The 23134-nt window shown below is 34.4% G+C and overlaps 1 protein-coding gene across 1 annotated transcript; it reads left to right on the forward strand.

Annotated features, from left to right (window-relative positions):
* The first annotated feature begins 4271 nt into the window (after positions 1-4271).
* Positions 4272-19926, forward strand: LOC149944440 (cytochrome P450 3A29-like). The gene is made up of 14 exons (XM_090174665.1): positions 4272-4398; positions 9428-9524; positions 10319-10371; positions 10647-10743; positions 10810-10938; positions 11255-11492; positions 11685-11824; positions 11906-12032; positions 12388-12481; positions 12918-13026; positions 16940-17028; positions 17898-18035; positions 18164-18329; positions 19744-19926. The coding sequence occupies exons 1-14, from the start codon at positions 4340-4342 to the stop codon at positions 19819-19821; spliced, it is 1614 nt and encodes a 537-aa protein (XP_090030791.1). The 5' UTR covers positions 4272-4339; the 3' UTR covers positions 19822-19926.
* Positions 19927-23134: the final 3208 nt, after the last annotated feature.

Below are 23134 nucleotides of genomic sequence, written 5' to 3' on the forward strand. Positions count from 1 at the left end.
GTCATTATTTTAAATCGTAACGATAGCATACTTCTAGATGCTAACGCTTAATAAGCTTTTACTAGTAGACATTTTTAGTCACTTATCTCATAAGACGTTTTAACTCATTGTCACTCAAAGAACACGAATTTTTACCCATTCCCAAATTTTAGTTCTGAGGACGACTTGTTAGGTTGGTACACATGGCTGAAGTCCGCAACATTGACGGCCTAGGACATAGCATTATTAATCGCAGTTAAACTATTCGCGACCGAAACGGGTCTAGATGACGCAACGGAGCCAGCCGTATAAGGGATCCATTTACGTCTACTGTATGCTGAAGTTTCTAGCTATTATTATTGAAAGGTGTGGCAAGCTGAGCTATTTGATCTCAGGTCCATTGTGCAACCCCCAACCTGTGACTTTAGGTAATATATCCTATTTCCGACGCAAAGTTAAGAATCCGTTTAGCCGGCTAGTTGAAGAAGTCATGCATCTCCAGCCGATGCATACCAAGATGCTTAAACCATTGAGCCGCATAATAGTCACAGCTACAAATAATGTGAGAGGCAGTTTGCTCCTCGGCTTGACAAGCCCTACAAATTAGGTCATCACTGAGTCCAATACGTATGCGTTAAGTAGGCCACTCTTAGAGAGCGTGAGTAGCTCTTTTGCTCTTTGCCTAGAGGGGCCAGGGATAAATTATTTGGCCTGCCTTTGACCTTCCATGTCAAGCCAAAGCTCATTGAGTTGACGATCCGACATTTACTTGGAGACCAGGACGCGTGTCAAGCCACTGGGGGTGATAATTTGGATCGATCAGAAAGTGATTGAGTGCCAACGTTTTTATAGTGCTAACACCAATATTTCGATTAAATAAACTCTGCAAAATGCATACAGTCCTACTTCTAGCGTTAATGAGGAATATACGTCTCAAAAACGTATATTTAAAACTCCTACAAGATTCTCATAGACATCTTCGATCGACGGCTTAATTTGTGTAAAGATATATCTAGAAAAAATCTAAATTTGCCACCTAATCTATGGACCAAAAACTTGATAATATGATCTTCATAGTTCATTCTTAATAAAAAAAATCATATTGAAATTTATCACATAGGCAAATGTTATTTATTAAAAATAGGTCGGTAGGCGGCGTTACTGACGGTAAAAAATTTTAATTTTAATTAAAATAATAGAGACGAAACAACCGAGTATAATTTATTCAGAATTATATAAATTAAGTAATTACAACAGCAAGTTAGACGTACTAAAACAATGCACAATTGAATTTAACCCTATTTACAGAACAGGTTTATCATTTAAATATAATACGAAACAAATTTTAATGAAAGAAATATCTACAGAGGGTATTTGTATTTTTCTCGCTTAATTACGGCATACTTACCGCATTTTTAACGCTCATTTTATTTCAACACTCGCTCTTGATGAAGATACCGTAGTGGACGACTCGTAGACATCTAGTTGACGTTGTGACACATGCCGCATGAAAAAGACCAAAACCGTCCAATTTCCAATATCATATAATGACTCGCATCCATTTACTATTTTATCCTCACCTTTCCTACTTTACTGCCAGCCTTCATATAAACAACGTCACTCTAGTGTCTATAAGCGTTCGGTTATCGTAACAGTAACAGCTGTTTCTAGACTGATTCTGGTTAGCTCTGTGATTTTTTTTCCAATATAATTTTTTTTTCATAATATTAACGAATGCTGTCTTATTTAGAAAACACAATTATTGTTTTTGGTTATCTTAGTCTAGTCCACATTTTATGTTTAATGATTGGTAGAAAATTATACGTAGAATTCGGGGACATAGGAATGCTGAGTATTACTATAAGCCGAGCCTCGCAGCCTGGATTAAAGCGTTTTGTAATTTATTATGCATTTTGCCCGTAGAAAAGTACCATGACAATTTCAGATCATTACCTAGGTACGGCCAACTTCAATCACTTTAAACATCGAAGTTGTACGTACATTTATAGTGACCGGTACAGCCAACTTTGACCACGCGCGAAATCGAAGTTCGCCTTACTCAGGTAGCACCCGGGTTCTTTTTTTTGGGACTATACCACTGGTCGGCATTGGTTACATGTACTGTTACCTAATAACATTACATTGATCATTGTATTTACAAAAGTTGTTTGAAATGTCCACCATTGGCGTGTAAGCTAGCCTGGACGCGTCTTCGGAGAGATTCTTGAACATGACGAAAGATTTCGGGCGTGTTTCGGATTGTGTCGCGGGCGTCAATTATGCGTGCACGTAGATCTTGAACGTTTCGAACTTCAGTCTTGTATACCAATTATGGCACCAAAGAGAGAAATCGCATGGGTTCACATCAGGAGATCTAGCTGGCCTTGCAACAGTTCCGCCTCGACCTATCCTCCTCTGAGGAAACTCGGCATCAAGATGAGCTCTAACCCCAAGGCTAGCGGTACGTCTTCAAGTAGCTCTAGTCAAGTGTCTTGTAGAAAGGTTAAGTATGACTCCCCAGTTATTCTTGGTGGTAGAAAATAAGGTCCAATTAAATGGTCGCGAACAATTCCGCACCAGACGATGAGACTAAACTGTACTTGATGTGACCTATCGATAGTTGCCTGCCGATTTTCTTGCTGCCACTCATGAAGATTATGTTAATTGAAGATTCCGTCACGAAAAAAACTAGCCTCGTCTGAGACTAGGAGCGTACTTAACCATTTGACGTCTGCTACTGAAACCACTGACAAAATTCGACTCGTCTTGGATAGTCGTCCTCATTTAAATATTAAACCTATGGTAAATGGAATGGGTGGTACTGGTGTCCTTGAAAGGAACACCAGACAAGTACATGGTTGAATCGCTATCGCCGTTTAGCGTTTCTGATAATTGTAGTTGGATCATCCTCGAAGATAGTAAATACTTAATCCTCCACGTCTTCTGGAACGTGTCCTTCTGCAGTAGCAGGTCCCGTGGTTTGTATTTTTCCAGTTTCTCTTAAGCGTCTGTCAACCGCCGTGAACGTTCGTCGATTTGGAAGCTGTCTTCGAGGAAAGTTCTCCTGAAACAAGAATTCTCCTGACTCCCTGAGTGAGTCCATACATAAGATGCATATCGGCATATTCTGCATTCCATAGCATAACACGTTTAAGATATGAAATGTGAATTAAGTTATTGAGGTCCCTCAATTTATTGCAAATTCGAGCCTCTTACCAGTCCAAAAAACCTATTAGAACATGTGTTGTAGACTAAACCTGTAGATTAAAAAAAATGTAGGTGACTTTTTAATGACATTTTTAATTACACAAGCCAACTACATTCGAAAAAAAATTTAGAAGAATAAAGAAATTCAATAATTCCCCTTTTTTTAATAGGCGTATTCACTTAGAAACACCTTCTTATTGATAAAACGTATTTCTATATGTAGCTTACTTCTTTCATTTTAATAACGCATTTTTTATACAAGTTTTGTTTTTTTATCGAAAAAGATTAGGAGCCAAATGCTTAGTAAAGGAAACAATTGTGTCCAAGGAATAATAGAAACTGCACATTCACTCGTTATTCGACGTTTTGGAGGGCGATTCAATTTAGGAAAACGTTTCTTAGGACTTCTTTCACTCCTTGTTACTAAAGAACACGGATGTAAATTTGTGCCAGACTTCTCTAATCACCCTGTATAGAGATTAAAATTACGCCGTTTGGTACTCGTTAAAAAATATGTGAACACCGCCAGGCGATATCAACGCTTGTACCAGCGGATCGTAAAAATTACCAGCGGCCAACTTTGAATTCCCCTTTTCGGAGTTATATTTTTAATGTATATATTGAGTATCATTGCTTGATATTGTTTTGCTTGAGTACAATAAATCCGTCTTCTCTACAATTTTATATTTACCATTCTGACGCAAGATTTGCAAGATTGGCGTCGCGATAGAGTTCGATACGCGGGAAAATCTGGGGTTTCGCATTCTTTTTATCTCTAGTCTGCAAATGACACAACGTTTTCGCTGTAAGTATACATCTATTATCAACTCGTTAAACCTACTTGTTACCCAAAGAACTGTAAATTTGTGGCAGACTTCTCTAAAACAATAATAATTTTTTTTGTATTTTGATCTTATTATTAGAAGTTAATTTTTTATTGGAATAATCAAGGAACGACAATATACAGATTCGCAATAGCACTGCTACAGGCACGTGGATATTAGATTTATTTATCTATACGCCCTAGAAAAGAAGCGAATATAAAAAGTTCGCTGTAGAGGATTAGAGATAAACTGTGTCGCTGATCAAATAATCAACTCCAAGGACATTCATATTGAGAGAACGATTTCATTCGGAAACTTGCTGGGTTGAAATGGAGTTGACGTCGATCACGTTGCTTTTAGTCATCGCATTTGTGTCATTGTGGTCTTAGTAAGTTATTTGATTTAATTTGAATTTTTAGCCCACATTTATTACGTGTAGTTGTAATTGTTTTATGTGGTCTAGGAGGTATTTTCTCTACACACCGACTGTAATAATAAGAGGAAAGGGTAAATTTAGTACAAAAATATCAGTTCTTTGCTACCTTTCACGTTTGGTTCAATGCGACGGTTGTATTTCCACGTACAGTGTATTGTTTTAAAACAAATTGACGCCCATATTATCCTTAAGTGCGTCAATAAGAATATTTAATTCATTTGCGATACAATGTCATTTAGCAGTATACGAATTTATATTAATTTAATATTTTTCAATGCAACACTTGATTGTGCAAAAACCAAAACACGTTATTAGATCAAATTTGAAAGAATTCGGTTAATTTTTCCCAATTTTTATATAGACTAAAACAAAACCAAACCAAATCACAATTTTTCGTTTGATTATAAAATGTAGGAATTTTTATGAAAAAAATTAATATATGTAGAATTATATAGTATTTCTTTTTATCAGGATTAAGAATTGGATTTTAATGTTGTTGTATCACGCGAGTTGCACGCGTACCGAATACTCTGGCGTTCATTTTGACATAAGCATGTGTTCGTATAGGCTGGTAGAAGCTTAATAGCTAAGGCATTTGCGGATAGATTTTCTAGTTCCTCCCTCAATATAAAATTAGATTTAAATCATTTTACGGGCTATCTGGAGTTTAGGTTAGTCACTTAGTTTGTTTGTCCCTAACAATCTTTTATCATTGAAAATTGCCCTATTTTAGATGTTCGCAACAGTAATAATTGTTTAATGGTAAAACGACAAACTAGGCGTGTGTCAACGTAGTGAAAGTGAGCACAAACGTTTCATAACTCTTGAAACACGAATACATTGAGTTTATTGCACAGCAGATTAAATAATGAATATTGATCTTTTAATGGCGGTAATAATCTAACAGATAATGAAACAAGGTTATCAAAAAAACGGTTAAGGGCTTAATATAAGTTATTTATTTCTGAGGCTTTTTTGTAAACTAACGCGTACACTCTTTCACACAATAATACAAATTATCTTTTATACGATAAAGGTTTGGATTACATATTGATTAACTTCCACTTCCTTTTGTTTCGAAATTTTATCTCCGTGGTTAGTTTTATGAAAAAACATTTGTTGTACAGCTATGATTTTCGGTGTTTTTTTTTCTTCAAAATCTAGTCTCAGCTCGCATTCCATACATACTAGCTTTACATAATTGTCATTCAAGCTCTTCTCAAGAGTGCCTCAGATATTGTTTCTCTATCACACCCACTCAAATCAATCGTGTTTTCTACTGGCTAATCTCGCCTTTCACCAATTTTTAAAGAAAGTGCATGGCCTCCCTCATTTCAATTCCGGATAGAATACAGCTAATGCTATCCCGCGTTCGGTTCCATATAAAAAGATTGAGCTTATGTCATTAATGAGGAAACATAATATTTAAAAATAATTTTATCGTAATACATATTTCTGGAAACATTATTAACAAAATACCAGGCTTTTAGGCTAATAATAACTATTTAACATCCGAACGGCAACTTTTGTTATGAGTGTTAAGCCAGGGTCTTACTAGAGCTTAAAACCCAGTCCATTTCGTTTGCAATGCCAGTATTGACCGCCGATGATAATTATTGGTTCACACATGCGAAGTCTATCCACCCCGGTTCGTTTTAGCCAAGGCACAACGTCATTTTAAATTATGACCAGGATATTAAAAATACTAAAAAATATCCCTAAACCATTAGATAATCATACAGTAATATAATTTGCTATCATTTAGAATTTTATTCCCATTACATATGCAAATACGACGAAATTTACTTCCTCGCCTTGTCGTTTTGAAAGTGATTCTAAGCGAACCTACTTGGACGAGATGCTTCACGAACCAACAAATAGCGATTTCTTAGGCTGGTTTTAAAGCCTAGTTATCTTAAGCCGCATTCACACTATCCAACTTTAGTCACCTGACTATGTCTGTCTGACTAGTCAGCCCGACTTGTCAGGTCAGCTTTCGCGTTCATACTATTTAACTCGTCAGCTTGGTGTTGAATGCCTTTTGTCGGGTAGTTTAGTTCGAACGTTAGACGCATGAGGTCGTTTATATATCATTAACCAATCAGAGAAAGTAAATTTAGGTAGAAGCTGTCTGCTTGTTTTTCTGATTTGGGAATGTTGGCTTTGGCTCAATATTGTGGCTGGTTAAATTTATTGTTTTGAGTGATAGTAAATATGGAGTCTGATGAAAAAAAGAAAATTGTTTTATTGGGTATTGTTTTGATACAGGCTCTTTTTGTTTAGGAGGCATTATTGTCTCAAGCCTAGCTAAACACACACAGGCTTTAATATGCTTTTCAGTATTAATTGGCAATAAAACATTTCACAATTAGATTAATTCTGTTATAATTAAAAAGGGAAAGAATTAGTTATAAAACTTACGGTTTCTTTTACTATCAATTTTTCTCCACACAAGGATCAATACATCGAAAAGTATATAAAAAAAGCCTAAATTTAACGTCGTCCGGTCACTGCGATTTCACACGTGATCGCATTGACGCCACTTTTTCTCGGTTTCTATTGGCTGCTGCCACCTGACTAGCTAGTCTGCCTGATTTTAATCGCCTCTCTTCCTAATTCAAAGTCGGAAGCTTCCCCGACAAAAATCTTATCAGGTGAAGCATTCACATTACCGGACTTGTCAGTCAGACTAAAATCGGGTAGCTTGTCAGCTGACTAAAGTTGGATAGTGTGAATGAGCCTTTAAACGAAGCATTTTTAGGGGAAAGTATGAAACTGGCTTTAGAGAAAAACATCCGCTTTTCTTTTTTTAAATATTTTACTTATTTGAGCAGATACCTTTAAGAATGAGACATTCATCTACTTTGCTCATTTAGACAACCTAAAATTTAGATAATTAACTGGTTTACCCTTCCCGAATTTTGATCACAATCACTGCGTCCACCTCTTAAATGCAGATATTCGAAAGTAAAGTGTAACATAATTGAAAAAAGATGAAAAAACCCTTTTTGAAAAACTATTTTATCATTCTTATATATATATATATATATATATATATATATATATATATATATATATATATATATCATTTTTATATCAACAAAACCCTCTATTTGTTATTAAATTGTTGATCAATAAAAAGTAAAACCGTTTACACTGTTGCATATTAGTCAAACAAGGTTACACTGCAAAAAAAAAGTTCACTAGTAAATCACTAAAAGCACGCTAAAAGTGCGCAACAAAATCGGATCACTATACACCAAGAGATCACATTTGGAACATAGTACTTCGTGTGTAACTAGTGTACTATAGTGATCTACAAGCGTGAATAATACGTTCTTTAAGCAATTCAAAAAAGTGTATAAATGGATCACTAAAAGATCACCTGCGCAACAAAATTGGCTCACTTGCTCACTTAAAGCACATTAGGAAACACATAAGAGAACACTACTGTTTAAGTGTTCTTAAGTGTGTTTTTAGTGTTCCTGAGTGATCTTGTAGTGCTTTTTTGGCATTCTGAAAGTGTTTCAGAAATAGTTCGAAATAGAGCACTAAAAGATCACCTGTGCAACAAAATTGGCTCACTTTTTTAATTAAAGAACACACAGGATACACAGTAGAACACTTAAACAGCAGTGTTCCCTTATTTCTTTAAGTGAACAGGTGAGACAATTTTGTTGCGCAGGTGATCTTTTAGTGCTCTAATATGGAACGGCACTTCTACAAAGGGGCTGATGTAGTGCATTATTTTGATCAAGCACGAAAAGAGCTGTTATAGATTCTAATTTTCAGAGTTCAGTAAAATTTATCAACGTCAAGGTTTAGTTTTAGTTAAATGTAAAACTTTATTACATTTTGACAATTTGTTAAAAAAAAACTTGGTTTTACCGATATTGTCCCCTACTCACCGTGTAAGGAAATAAATATGTAAAAGCAATAGGCCCCTGGCGTAGATTAGATATCTGGCAGCATTAAAGCTATCCGCAGTGAGGAAAAATACCATGTGGCTTTCATTTTCGTCTGCTTTATTAAGTTTACACTATAGTCCTTGGATAAACTAAAAGTTAAGCAGACGATTTTGAATTTACTTGTATCTACTCTTTTCATGCACGGGGCCTATAGACGCCGTGCGTAGAAAAACAGGAATAAGAGTCATCGCCTACTGTCCGTGTTTGAAAATAAGTGTGTTAGCCATACTGAAACGAACCTAGGTGGCGCCAGCGATGCAGAAGCTTTAGCTTAGCTTCTGCTAAGTGGGATCACCGTGTATCTATCGTCTGCTAAGCCCCCTGCTCTCGTAGCTTTGACTTCATTACGTATTTGTATCCTCTACATGTTTTGGATGGCCGCCGAAAGAGGGCATAACGAAAGTTTTCAGTAGCGAATGGGGATAAAACAAAAGTATGAAATTTCAATTCGCTACCGAAATGAGACTAGGTGGCGCAGCGACACTCAAGCTTTAGCGTCTGCTAAGAGGATATATAAATAAACTATTAGATGTTACGCATAGTGTACCAATTTGCATTATATAAATTTAAAGTGTTCGAAAAGAGATTATGTGGTGTAGCAAATTTTACAACGTGGTGTTCTCAAAGTGATAATTTAGTGTACTAAACCATTGCTACTAGTATTCTAAATGTGTTATGCGTTCTTTAAGTGCACCCTGATCACTTTAAGATCACGGATAGGTGAAACGAGATCACTTATAAGCGATATTTTCAAAAGAGTGAACACTCAGAGATCGTAAAAGCACACATTGAACACTTTGTAGAATATATACAGATCACATGTATGTGCTCATAATGTGTACAATAGTGATCTAAAGGTGAACGATTTATTTGCAGTGTAGTCGTTAAATACGTATGGCAAACTTATGCGATAGATTTATCAGTTCTTAATTATATTTTTATGCGTTGGCTCTAATGGTCTAATCAGCAGAGGTTATTTTTACAATTCTAATTCGTTCTTTCTACGAAAACAGTAAACGATGGAGGAAAATGTCAGTTTTGAAAGATCTCGGAATTGATGGTCCAAATCCTAATTTCTTCATTGGTAACCTTCTGGAAATAAAAAGAAAGGTATTAAAGGATTTCACCCTTTCGAAATAATTCCTCATACTTTAAATCTAAATTACTAGAATTTAATTAATGGTAACAATCTTCTGAGTATTTCTTTTATTATGATAACAGAATCTCGTTTATTAAAAAAGAACTTTCTTTCACCACACAATATATCGCACCACCTATAGTCATCTAGCGACTTTTTATGCTATTAATTGAGGTTTCCGGGTAATACTGCCAGCCCTTGAAAAATCAACGGCGAAGGAGTTGCTCCTAATTGTCATTGAAAGCCTTGAACTGGGATCTATCGCGGCGTATTTTGCTGCGAAGCGAAAGTGCTAATCACTTCGCCAACCTACTTTCATGCAATGCATCTAAATGAATCTCAACACTACTTGTTATATACTAAACTTGGATTTGTGAAACTGAATTTTGTGAGCTACATCTCACTCATGATTACTTCAAAATATTCGTTAATTCTAAATTATCACTTTTAAATTTAAACAAACTGAACTAGAATTAAACCTGTCAAAATATGCAAAATTAAGTAGAACCATAGTAAAATTGAAAAAGGTGGTACTAATATTATTCAATTGCAAACATTTTAGAATTCATACGATGGCGCTAACAAGTGGCATTGGTCAATATTGTAATTGACCTTCAGACAAAATGAGTTAAATATTTTATAAAACTAATAAGTGATTGACCTTTCACCTTTCAAGATTTGCAGTTAGATATTTTAGAATTAAAATTTATAGTGAAATTATTTTAAGCTTACATAAAAATTAATAAACTAAAATAATTTTTTTTAGGGTATACGTAATGCAGTTTCCGATTGGAGCAAACAGTATGGGAAATGCTTTGGGTAATTTAAAAATTTAAATTATCACTTATTTTTTTATTTTATTCGGAATTGAGAACAAAAAGAAGTTGAAAACCTTTTTCAGGTGAAATGAAAAGGTAAGGCCTAAATTGAGAGGTGTATTCGGATCAGAATATATCGAAACCAAAAACGTGAAACAAGAATGTAGATAAAGCTTCATAATCACTGGATACTCTTAATTATAGATTGTCCTGTACTTTTAATACTTACATTAAAACAAATTTGTAACACACTTAATAACCTTTTATTTAAAATAGGTATTACTTGGGAGGAAGTCCAATTGTGGTTATTTTAGACACTGACATATTAAAGCAAATAGAAATTAAAGATTTCCACTCATTTATTAATCGTCCAGTAAGTTACGCAAGAAAATCGCTTAAACCCAAAAATGCGTTAATACAAATGCTTTCTGTAATTAAGAAACTGATACCAGGCGGCTCAACTGGCGATGATACTTATTCCAAACACGTTCTCGGCGAAGAAGACGACAGATGGAAAGAGCAAAGAGCCATTCTTACACCGACATTCACCAGTGGAAAAATGAAACAAGTTTGAAATTTTTATTAAGTTATTAAATTATTGAACAAAATATTTAAAGAGACCTATAATTGGTGGTTTAAAATGTGACATCATCTCGCACAAACTGATATTGTAACTTGGGGCTTAAAATGAGCGCTTGTTTTTAAATTAAATATTTAATACACGGATTTTAGCCATACGTTTCAAATATTACATGCATTTTGTAAATGTACCTTAAAACGTTTAACCAATTTGAACAATTTAAAGTAAAATACTTTCCATGTAAGGCTTCTATATATCTTGTTTATTGAATCTTTAATACAATTTGATCAACATTTTTTTCTAGATGTTTCCTCACTTTAAATCCGCTCTGGACATTTTTCTCGGCAAAGTAGACAAAGAAAGTTTGAAAGGAAGTGAATTCGATGTGTACGATATGTTCAAAGGGCTGACATTAGACGTCATCTCAAGAACTGCTTTTGGAACTGAGACCAACGTGCAGATAAACCCCAAGGATCCATTCCTGGATGGTCTACAAGACTTTCTCAAAGAAGATCCATTCTCTGGGCTCGTCTTTCTAGCCGGTAATGAAAAAACAGTGTCCTTTAGTTTTCAAGCTTAGCTGAAGTGCGACATGATCGTTTAAAACAGTATTAAATAATATAAGGAAATGTTTTGGTGAACTGCCTAGACATTAGCTATCTCGCTATCACTTAAGACCAAATAATTTGCTGTGCGTAAAGCTCGTCCAATTTAAAATATATTTTTTATTAAAGCATGCTTTCCGGATAATCCTATAATTCCAATCGTGCGAAAATTAATATCAAAACTGAAAAACATATTTTCTCCAAGCAAGACCAAGCATGCTGTTTTGAGCTGCCTTGGTATTGTCAAAGGGCGAAGAGCTGATCCTAAGGTATATTTTTGATATTATAAACTAAAAATTTAAATTTGTCCATAATTGTACATTATCATTTTGCATGGAATGATATTTTAGAATAAAAGAAATGATCTATTGCAACTAATGTTGGATGCTGAAATATCTCGGGCAGCTATTAAAAACGCTACTGGAGATATTTTGACTGCTGGATACGAATCGGAACCACCAGTGGGAAACAAAGTTGGTGAGTGCATAAAATAAATTCATTTACGAGGTCCTTTAACACCTTTATAAAGACCGAGTGTCATATATATACGACCCCCGAGATCTTCGGTTTCCCCTTCCATAAAAACTTGTTGAGGTTAACGGTTATAGTAAGTGTAGGGAACGGTTGGTTCGCGTGGCTTGTAGGGCTTGCCACCACCCTCCTACGCATTGTAACCCAGCCACCTGAATTAAATGCTTTAAAAGTCGCTCGATGACTTAGGCCTAGGGTGGTGCCTTGGGTATTAGCCTAGCTGATTATTATTATTATTATTATTATTATTATTATTATGTATGTATGTATGTATGTATAATTTTTTTAATTCTTTGTTTAGAGGAAGGCGGTGTAACTAACGCAAATAAAAAATCAAAGTATTATATGAGTGACCGGGAAGTGGTTTCTAATACCATTCTTTTTCTTATTGCTGGGTAAGTGTTGATGTAACTATTCATATTTTCTGAAATATCAGTTTGCCTATGAGTGATTTAGCGAGTTTATAATATTAATGTTTTGACGCAATAACTGCCTAATTGTTTTTATAAGCTTGATATTTCTTATGTTAGACTTATATCTACTTAAACTTATGAAAGTTATCGGGATCCTCAATAAGAATCGTTTGCTCAATTTTTCTTTATTTTAAGAGCCATGGTAAGGGTGTACGTTATTCTGCAAAACCATTTACAAAACCGATTCAGGTTGAAAAGTAAGGGAACATAGGATAAGACAATTTGCTTTAAAAATTTAAAAAGGTTTCGTTCCGGGTATTTTATTTAAGATGCTTTAAGCACTGCATTATATCTTTTTAACATTTGTTTATTACGAAAAAGGCAATTGTTTTAAATTAATATTTAATTTTGGGTTTAGTTACGAAACTACCAGTACTGCTCTTGGATACATGTCGCATGCTATAATATCAAATCCGGAGGTTCAGGAGAAAATCAGAAAGGAGGTTCGACAGGTTGAAGCTGAAGACGTAAGTCATAACACCCACACCCACATACCCAAACAAATTTGATAAAAAATAATTATAAATTAAAAACACACGCTGATGACAATTAACTTTATATACAAATTAACACTCTTCAAGACTGTATTTAACCCTGCTTGTTAAATGATGGAGTACTGTAAATGGCCTACCCATAAACCCCCAAAAAACGAAAGTTATTTCATACACGAAAAAAGAAAATTCTTTGAGTAGAATAGGTGTTTCTATAAAATAAAACAATAAACAAATTAAATGTTTGAAATTTTTTTCCCCGCGTCACGATCTTAAGCTTCTTAGTGCTTTATTGGCACGCGCGTTTCGCACGTCGGCTTCAAATACCAAAATATTTGCCGACTCGAGCGCACGCTCTCTAACTTCAATAACTATAGCTAGTGACGTAGAAAAAACATTTACACGTGAACTCCCATATTTTATAGAAACATAAAATAAACGGAGATAATGCCACCAGATGTACAAATGTAACTGACTTAGGGATTTTATTTGATAAAAAATTTCTTTTTATTTCGTGCCCGCCCTATAGGGGAGGCGGAACGAAATTTTGCGTTTACTCAATAGCGGTACAAGTAGATGGTTAGCTAGTAGTGCCCGTAAAGGCGGGAGAGAACCGTTCGACTCTTTAGAGAGGTCCACGGGTAAGCTCTCTGAAAGGGAATGGGCGGAGAAAACTGGAAATCGGTCACCTCGTAGCGGTCGCAAAGGCGCGCTTATTGCTCCAAATCCCGAAGAGCAGTATCGGTTAACCTATAAAAATGTTCTGCGGAGGAAACGGAGAGAATAAATGAGGTGAGCTGCTAGTACACCTAAGGTCTCGAGGAAGGTGAACTTTCGGTTTAAAATAGTAGAGGGTCCGACGAAAAGACCTCTCTGTATGAAAGGTGCGGAGAAAAATAAAATGAGAAACAGTTACCTAGTAGTGGTTACAAACTCGCACTTATAGGTTCAAATCATGCAGAGCAGTATCGGTTAACTTGAATTAGATGCCACGGAACGAGAGAGCGCCTGCTGCCGTCGGAAGGGAAGAAATTCGGAAATTGTCTCCCCCATTTTCGAAAAAAGGCCCCGGAACTAGCCTTCTTTAAACAAAAATATTTTTACAAAATGCTAGTTCCTGGGTGTAAAGATTATCATTATCGTGTTTACTGTTTACTCAAAAAAACCCGAATAGTTATAAGATAAAAACTTGCAATGGCTAAAGCTGCAGGTGATAGATCCATGTTCAACTTTCACCTAAGAAGAATCTATCATGGATTAATCAAACGGAAATAGATCCTTCTTAGGTGAAAGTTGAACTTAGTTCTAGCGCGTCGCATCGCGACGGTGGCGCCACCTGGATTAAAACAAAAAGGAAGCTCAACATCAATTTTAACAAGTTGGCAAGCCAAAATATACCTCTCCTCGGAAGAATTGTCCCTAGTGGTATTAATTTCTCGAGATGACACTTAAAGATATCTCCGCAATTCAGAGTTATTTACTAAAAACGTAATCCCGGTTCAATCCCGCCCGTTAAAAGTTTAATTTTAATTAAAATAATTGAGACGAAACAGGCAAGTTTAATTTATTCAGAATAATATAAATTAAGTAGTTACAACAGCGAGCTAGACGTACTAAAACAATGCACAATTGAATTTAACCCTATTTACAGAACATGTTTATCATTTAAATATAATACGAAGCAAATTTCAATGAAAGACATATCTACAGAGGCTCTTTATAAATAAAACAAACGAACCCAATTGATGAACTGCATTAAACATCTTAATCAATCGAGAAAACGTTTAAAATAAATTACGAAGTAATGACGACCCAGTTAAAAACCCAGACCACTATGTAAACAACTCGATATTTTCTCCATAAAACTAATGCTAAACACACACGCAATATATTAAAAAAAGACTGAAAACACTAAATAAATTACAAATAACTAACGGGTTCTACCCTTTAACCATTTTATCTGCTGACTGCGCTAAAACAAGATTTGACCTTTAAATTTTCACAAGTAAAATATTTAAACTTTAACAAGTTAACAAAAATTAAAAAACAAAGTTCAATAAACAATATATACAGACATTGTATCCATCCGTTTAGTAATAAAACCCGCCTTATCGTAATGGTTCCTTTATTTTAATATTTACTCTAAGTAAGTCAATGGCTCGGCGGTGAACTGTCCGCATTGTATCAATGTGACCCGAGTTCAATTCCTGATCACGATCAAATTTAACATTAAAATATTAAAATATAAGATTAATATAATTTATAAATATTTAATTAAATATAAGATTAATATAATTTATAAATATTTAATTAAATATAAGATTAATATAATTTATAAATATTTAATTAAATATAAGATTAATATAATTTATAAATATTTAATTAAATATAAGATTAATATAATTTATAAATATTTAATTAAATATAAGATTAATATAATTTATAAATATTTAATTAAATATAAGATTAATATAATTTATAAATATTTAATTAAATATAAGATTAATATAATTTATAAATATTTAATTAAATATAAGATTAATATAATTTATAAATATTTAATTAAATATAAGATTAATATAATTTATAAATATTTAATTAAATATAAGATTAATATAATTTATAAATATTTATTTTAATGTAATATTAATATAATGGTAACTGAGTGGTTAGATTAAATCTCTAGCACGCAGCAGACCCGGGTTCGATTTCCGGCCGGCGCCAATAAATCCCAAATTGATACTTAGACAAATACCGTGAACAATTGGTGGAAACCCTGCCATTGGACGTTGAGAGGTTGCATAACACTCAGCACTCGGTCCGTCCCAAAAATCAATAAGAAGAAGTTGAAGATAAAACAATAAGGAAATATCCAATGAAACTGATTTAAAAAACACCATACAGACTTTGTCCCCTCGGAGATTTAAAACAAGTGTGCCTTTAAGGCTCGTCCAATGAAACGTGTACACAACACTGCGATAGCGTGTTTAAAGGCCTAGTGTGGAACTTTCTTATCGAATAAATGTGGCACTTACTTATCAAAACCGTGTATGTTCAGAAGTAATAAATGAGTGTGGCACTAACTTGTCGAAACCGTGTATGGTCAGAAGTAATAAATAAGTTTGGCACTTTCTTATCGAAACCGTGTGTGGTCAGAATTAATAAATAAGTGTGGCACTTTCTTATCGAAACCGTGTGTGGTCAGAATTAATAAATAAGTGTGGCACTTTCTTATCGAAGCCGTGTATGGTTAGAATTAATAATTAAGTGTGGCACTAACTTATCGAAACCGTGTGTGGTCAGAAGTAATAAATAAGTGTGGCACTAACTTATCGAAACCGTGTGTGGTCAGAATTACTAAATACGTGTGGCACTTACTTATCGAAGCCGGATATGGTCAAAGTAATAAAAAAGTGTGGCACTTTCTTATCGAAGCCGTGTATGGTCAGAAGAAATAAACAAGTGTGGCACTTTCTTATCGAAACCGTGTATGGTAAGAAGTACTAAATAAGTGTGGCACGAAATAATATTATCGACTTCTTGGTGAACTTGTTTCAATACATATATAAAAATTGATGGTGACTTCTTACGCACTCTTTACGCGGCTTGTAAATTCGCAAGAAATTCGAAAAGCAAAAGCTTATTTGTCAAACTGTATGTAAGTTTAGTACGTAGCAAAATAGAGTATTGTTCACAAATATATACGGGATGTAGCAAGTACTTGCTCATAATGGTAGAACGTATTCAGCGAACATTTACCCATTTATATCATAATTATAGACGGGTACCTTTGACTACATAAAAATTTTAAATGCTATCAAACTACAAACTATTTATATATATATCGGAAACGTTTCATGGAAAACCTTTTTCTTATTTTTATTTTTAGGGTGAACTAAACTATTCCAGTATTGCAAAGTTGAAATACCTTGACCAAGTGATGTCGGAAACCTTGAGGTTCTATAACCTTGTTCCGGTGTAAGTGTCTATTAAATTCTTTGACAAAGAAAAACTTGACACGAAGTAGTAACACTTCTTTAAAAATCTCTTTAACTATGTTCGGATAACAAGCGTCATTCAAATATCTATTCAAGTATCTGTTCTCGTAAGAAATTTTTTGTATAGAAACAGGTGCGAATATAAGCTTGGTTTCTGAAGGAACTTGGAAGGTCAAAACAGCTGGGTGGTTCGTAATTCCAGCTAGCTTTACTTTAAGTAATAAGTGTAGGTCAAGCCTATCTGACAGCTGCGATGTCTCGTATACGGGACGTTCATCTTACGCCCGAGAATTCTCAGACTCTCATGCTGAAAGAGCACCATGTGGCTATTTTGATGAATTTTACTTTCTAACTTGCTTTCTTACGTAAATCCTACGTTTCTGCTTAAGAAGGCTTTCCTTTTTGAGTGAATTAAAGAAAAATGGTATATTATTTTCAGTTCTACAGTAACAGTAATTACTTCTTAAACATTAGAAGTATATATACACTTCTGACCAATGTTACAAAAAACTTTTAAATTTCAAATAATCTTAAAATACTGTTTCTATTATTTATTGCGAAGCGTTCCGGTTTCCAGACTTTTGTTTAAGTAGGTTTGTCAAAAATAACAGAATCCGGTTTTGAGGAACAAAGGGCATCAAAGTCATATGTTATATTCAGTTCGAAGTACAGATAGTTACTTTTATCCGTGCTTTGAAATTTTTCTGTCCTATTATCATACACAAGCGCTGAAATCTAGTTAAATTTAAACGAACTTGTGGTTACCAATTCTAATCCTGTTTTCTATTTAATACAATTTAATTAACAAAATTCCCGTAAAATTGTTTGATGTTCTTTTTTAAAATAAAGAGTTGCAAGAGCTGTCTCAAAAGAAGAACGATACGGAAATTTGAGAATTACAAAAGACCTGACAGTTCAAGTACCGATTGCCCTTTTACACTCTGAGGAAGAGCTGTGGAACAGTCCCGAAATATTCGATCCTGAAAGGTAAACTCAACTCAAAACCAGCATTAAACCAGCAATTTATATTTTTCAAGGTTGAATTAAGAAGAATATTTTAAAACATGTTAATACTCAATGTAAAATTAATTGCGAACAATTGTTTTGTTTATAAGGTTCTCGCCTGAAAACAAAAAGAACATAGTTCCAATGTCCTATCAGCCATTTGGCGCCGGCCCCAGGAACTGCATTGGAATGAGGTTTGCCCAATTGGAAGCGAAGCTCGCCATGGCCAGTCTCCTCAGTCGTTACCGTCTCGTGCCCAGCGAACACTCGGAACTTGTAAGTATAGAATACTTTTATCGATTTCGTTGTTTCACTAGGGGATAAAGTTGTAAACAAAATCAAAGGTCGGTCACGGACTGGCGACATTTATACAATTTAGCATAATTTGCTCGCCCCCACTTTTCGCCAACTTGAGCCGATGGTGTAGGTGTTTAGTAAAATTCTAGAATTCTTAAAAGTTGTTAAATTTTTAACTGAGCCAATTCGAGCCTTTTTACTCGCATGGATTGGATCTGGCTTCCTACCCACCTGTCCTATAATAGAGCGAGCATCCTCCTCATTTCAGCAACAAGATCCAATTTGGAATTTGCCTAACGGGATAAATCCGCCTCTGCTAATTGTTTTAAGAGGAATTACGAAAAAGGTTTTATTTCTAATAAAATTTCCAAAAGTTTATGCTTTATACCACGACCATATTGATTTAACGTATCTCTTAAGTCAATTTCTTTAAAAATTAAAAGACTACGAGCGTTTAGTGATATTAAATATTTCTACATATAATATTTTTATTGTATAAAATCATCAAGTATACAACTTTCACAATTTTATTTTGTTTAAAATAAAAAGAACAAAATTAATTTTCCAAGAATCAAGGTTGATCTAGAAATTGTAAAAGAAAATAATTTCAGGTTGGTCTTAACAGCGTATTTAAGGGTGACAAAGTCATTTAAAAATTTCGGTCCTGAATTCTAGTAGCTCATCGACTTCCGTACCTGTAGAACCACGTATGAACAGTCATATTTTGCATTGTTTCCAGCCTTATTTAAAAAATGTAGCGCTAGAGACTGATGAAATTAAAACGATTGTAGCACCTGTCACATATATCCCTTAACTCTTCTAGAATTCATATTTTTCTAAGGCAGCAACTGTAAATGCTTTGTGGAACACATGAAAAAGGTTATGTTGAATTTGAAAACACATAGAGACCCACAAAAAATAGGTTTTCTTGATCTGATAAATATATTAATAAAAAAAGTTCAGAATCGCATCCCTTCAGAGAAAATGGCTGCGTGTAATGAAAAACGATACGACATTATTTTCTAAGAGCCCCGAGACTCTTAGAAAATAATGAGTCCTAGAAAATTAATTTTATGGTCATCATTTGTATCTATCCTCGTTAACGACCCTTGACATCACCTAATATCGGTAAGGGCCTTAGACACCACCTACTCTCACTGCAAGACGTAGATATCAGGTAACCGTGTGAGGGACCATTAATATTATTCAATTATTTTTTTCCAATTCCCTAATACACGCCCTAGAAATAAAAGAGACCATTCGAATTTTCCAGGAGGATTAAGAGTTTAAGAGTACAATTTAGTTTTTGGAGTGCATATAATAAAATCTTAAGATGAAAATTTCATGTTATTGCAATGTGTTCACTATATGTCTTTTTTACTTTAAATTTTAGGAAAAACTATCAGTGGTCTCGAAACTTGGAGTGATCCAACCAAAAAAAGGAGTGTGGCTCAAGGCGGAAAAACTTTAATTACTTTTAATGTATTTATTTGAAAACAATTCATTTAAACTTAACTTTATGTTGGAGATGATCAAATTAATTGTTTAAATAAATTAAAACGACAGTTTTATATCACGTATTGGTGTTTTTTAAACGTAAGAAACCCTAGCTGTTGCAGTTTTGTGCTTTCTTTAATAATAATAATATTCAGCTAGGCTAATAATTTTTCCAACATAGCTTTGATTTAGAAATTTTATCGAATTGTATTTATTTATTGATAATGTTTTAGGTGCTTGGAATAAGCAAAAAACTACTAACTTACACTCTTTTCAAAAACGGTTCTATTTAATATTTGAAATTTTTAGATGATTTTGGTGTAAACCAGGATTTGAATTTAAAGAAACTGGAGAGGGGTTATGGGTGAGTGTGTGGACGACAGTGATAGGTAGCACAAGGAGTAAATCATTACCCCTAACATGGAATATAACGCACGTACTATATACATTCATAAATCAGTGGCGTCGTAAATGTCGATTAACTCTTCGTGGTAACGCTTTAAGGTGAATATGACTTCCTTCAAATTTGCTAGACTTTAACTTCTAAATCTATCTTTATCTTCTTTATCGACCAGAAATTTAACTTCCAGAAAGCTCTAATTGTTTTTAAATGATGGACAAGATGATTAATAAAGCATGATCATGGGTTTTTCTTGGTGTTAAAATTACACTTTGGTTGTTTCTGCTCCGTGTTAGTCTTCAAAACGCGTTTGTTAAGTTTCCCGATAAATTTCCCGCTGGGTACGGGAATTATCTGCGCTTCCTAGAAAATGTTGGTGCATGTCCTTTTTAAAAATACACATCGTTATATATATCAAGTGAAATTATTGGTAAGATCGATTTGCAGTAGTCTTTCGCCGTGACAGCATCAGAGATGGTGCTAGCACCGAGTGAATTAATATTTCTTATAAACTAGCTCCGATTCTCTTAGTTAGAGGGCGCCACACAGGAATTAATATTTGTAACAAATTTCTAAGCCTTCTACGTGAACGACAAGTAAAAAATGTAATTAATACAAAAAAAATCTTAAAATATCAAATTACTTTGAAGCTATTAAAACTTTCGTTATTACCTTTAAGGTCTTAGCTGTGACAATGGATAACGCAGCGAACAATGAGACATTTACCCAAGAATTAACTGCCCGATCAGTTGAATTAGGTTTTCGCTTTACCCCAGATAATCGAATCTGTTGTTTCGCTCACATTTTAAATATAGTCGTGCAAGACTTATTGAAAATTTTGAAGTCTGATGCCAAACATGACACTGACTTCGATTTAAATTTAACGGAACCAAATGACCCAATTGAAAATAAGGAAATAAGTATTGGTATGGCGGTGACCAAAGTACGGGTAACGCTATACGTCGTCTTTTAAGTCTTTTGTAAGGTAATTGTTTATTATTTCTAGTTTAGGAAGATAGTGACCGCAGTTCGTCTGTCACGAACTAAGTCGGATCAATTCTCCGAACTGAACCTGGTCTATGGTCTTTCTGATAATAAACTTATTTTGGGTGTTAGAACACGATGATGATCTACTTTTGAAATGATAAAGAGGGCTGTGACTCACAGAGCGGTATACATTTTTAATCGTATAATGCCTAAAACGTAGCGTCTGGTGACGCTAACTTTCTTTTCAGTCGATAGAATCAATTTCTACCACGGACAAGGATTTGTTCAACTTCCATTTACTTGATGGCGAATGGTTGTTGTTGGAATCGTTGATACTTGTTCTACGGGTAACATAAATTCAATCGTTTAATTATATCTGATTAAAGGGGGTGTAAACTTGGTCATTTTTGGCGCCGCTTAGTGTTTTTGTCCGTTAAAGACGCCTTGGGTTATACTCACTTTCATTTGTAAATTGAATGTTCTTTTCCAGGAATTTGATTTTGCCACAAAACGTATATGCCAAGAGAATTATCCTACGGCTGCTACAATAATGCCAATGTTTAAACTGATCTTAGATAATTTGTAAAAATCCCAAAGAGAATCAAGTGGAGTAATGAAAGACGCGACGTCTAAGGCATTCGAGAAACTAACGACGTATTTTAAACATTCGGATACCTCTGCTTTATGAGTAAGATTTTAAACCTTAATATACTCAAATTGTCAAACATCAGAAGTAAATTAACCTGTTCATACCTAAACTACCTAACTTAAAACCAAGTAGCGAGAAATGAGGACTTTTTTCGTCTATATACAGCAATGAACCCTACATTGAAGCTAGAATGGATTAAGGATCACTATGACGCCCAATTTTGCAAAAAGGTGAAAGATACAGTAGTATCAGTGTTTCTCTCTCAGTATGAAGAAGGCCAAATAAGCTGGGTGGACGATGCTCAAAACGGACACAGTTGTCCTGACAGTCACGCAGGAGTAAACAATTCGGCCCTCTATCCAAAAATAACCAAACGAAGTACCAAGGCTAAGGCGTCTAAATTATTGATCTATTTGAAGGAAGTAGTTGCACCGCCCCATACAAACATTTTGCAGTGGTGGAAGGTAAATTAATTTCATAGCTGTGAACCAGAATAAGTTTTGGCAGTTGACCTTGAATGTTTTTACCATAGTTACACGAAAATGAATTTAAGAAGGTTTCTTGCATGGCTCGTGACTATCTCGGAATTCCTGGGTCATCTGTCGCTTCTGAACGACACTTTTCTCAAGGGACGGACGTGGTAACCCATAAATGCGGTTCCCTGAATCTGGAAACTATTTCGGTGATTTTTTGCCTAAAAAACTGGTGGAGTCGTTGAAATAAACTGATTAAACCTGTAAGCATTATAACTTGAAATAAACAATACTTGTAGCAAGCAATTACATAAATTTTAATTACTGAAGCTCATTGAAAGTCGTAGAATAGATATCTGGTAGGAGTATCCGTATATTTATCTGGTTTTCAAACGAAAATCAGATCAGATAGAAAATTCGGATAGACAAATCAGTTATCACCTGATCAGATAAAACTTTGAGCAGATTACCAAATTTATCTGCTTAACTGTTTAAAGAGGTATCCGATATAAGACACTGGTAACAGATTGCCGTATTCGGATAAAAGTTAGAAGCACTAATTATAAGTGCTACAATGTATTTTCTAATGTTGCTATTGATGTGTTTTTGATATGAAATAGATTTCCTAACTTCGTTAATCCCGTGTTTACCGTTTATATTTCATTCTCTGAAAAACATTAAAGATATAATTGAAGTAACTTCCCAGGTAGCAACAGCACGTGTAGATTTGGTGGATACTAGGTTATTATAGTGGAACAAACGTGTGGAGAAATATAAC

Source organism: Leiobunum rupestre, chromosome 5 (assembly GCF_980474605.1).
Source record: "Leiobunum rupestre chromosome 5, qqLeiRupe1.1.hap1, whole genome shotgun sequence".
In the NCBI taxonomy this organism is placed as follows: domain Eukaryota; kingdom Metazoa; phylum Arthropoda; class Arachnida; order Opiliones; family Sclerosomatidae; genus Leiobunum; species Leiobunum rupestre.

Coding starts and splice junctions, on each gene's coding strand:
- LOC149944440 (XM_090174665.1), top strand. CDS start 4,340: ATGGAGTTGACGTCGATCACGTTGCTTTTAGTCATCGCATTTGTGTCA. Junction 10,939..11,254: donor CCAGTGGAAAAATGAAACAA/GTTTGAAATTTT, acceptor ATTTTTTTCTAG/ATGTTTCCTCACTTTAAATC. Junction 18,330..19,743: donor CCAGCGAACACTCGGAACTT/GTAAGTATAGAA, acceptor TTTAAATTTTAG/GAAAAACTATCAGTGGTCTC.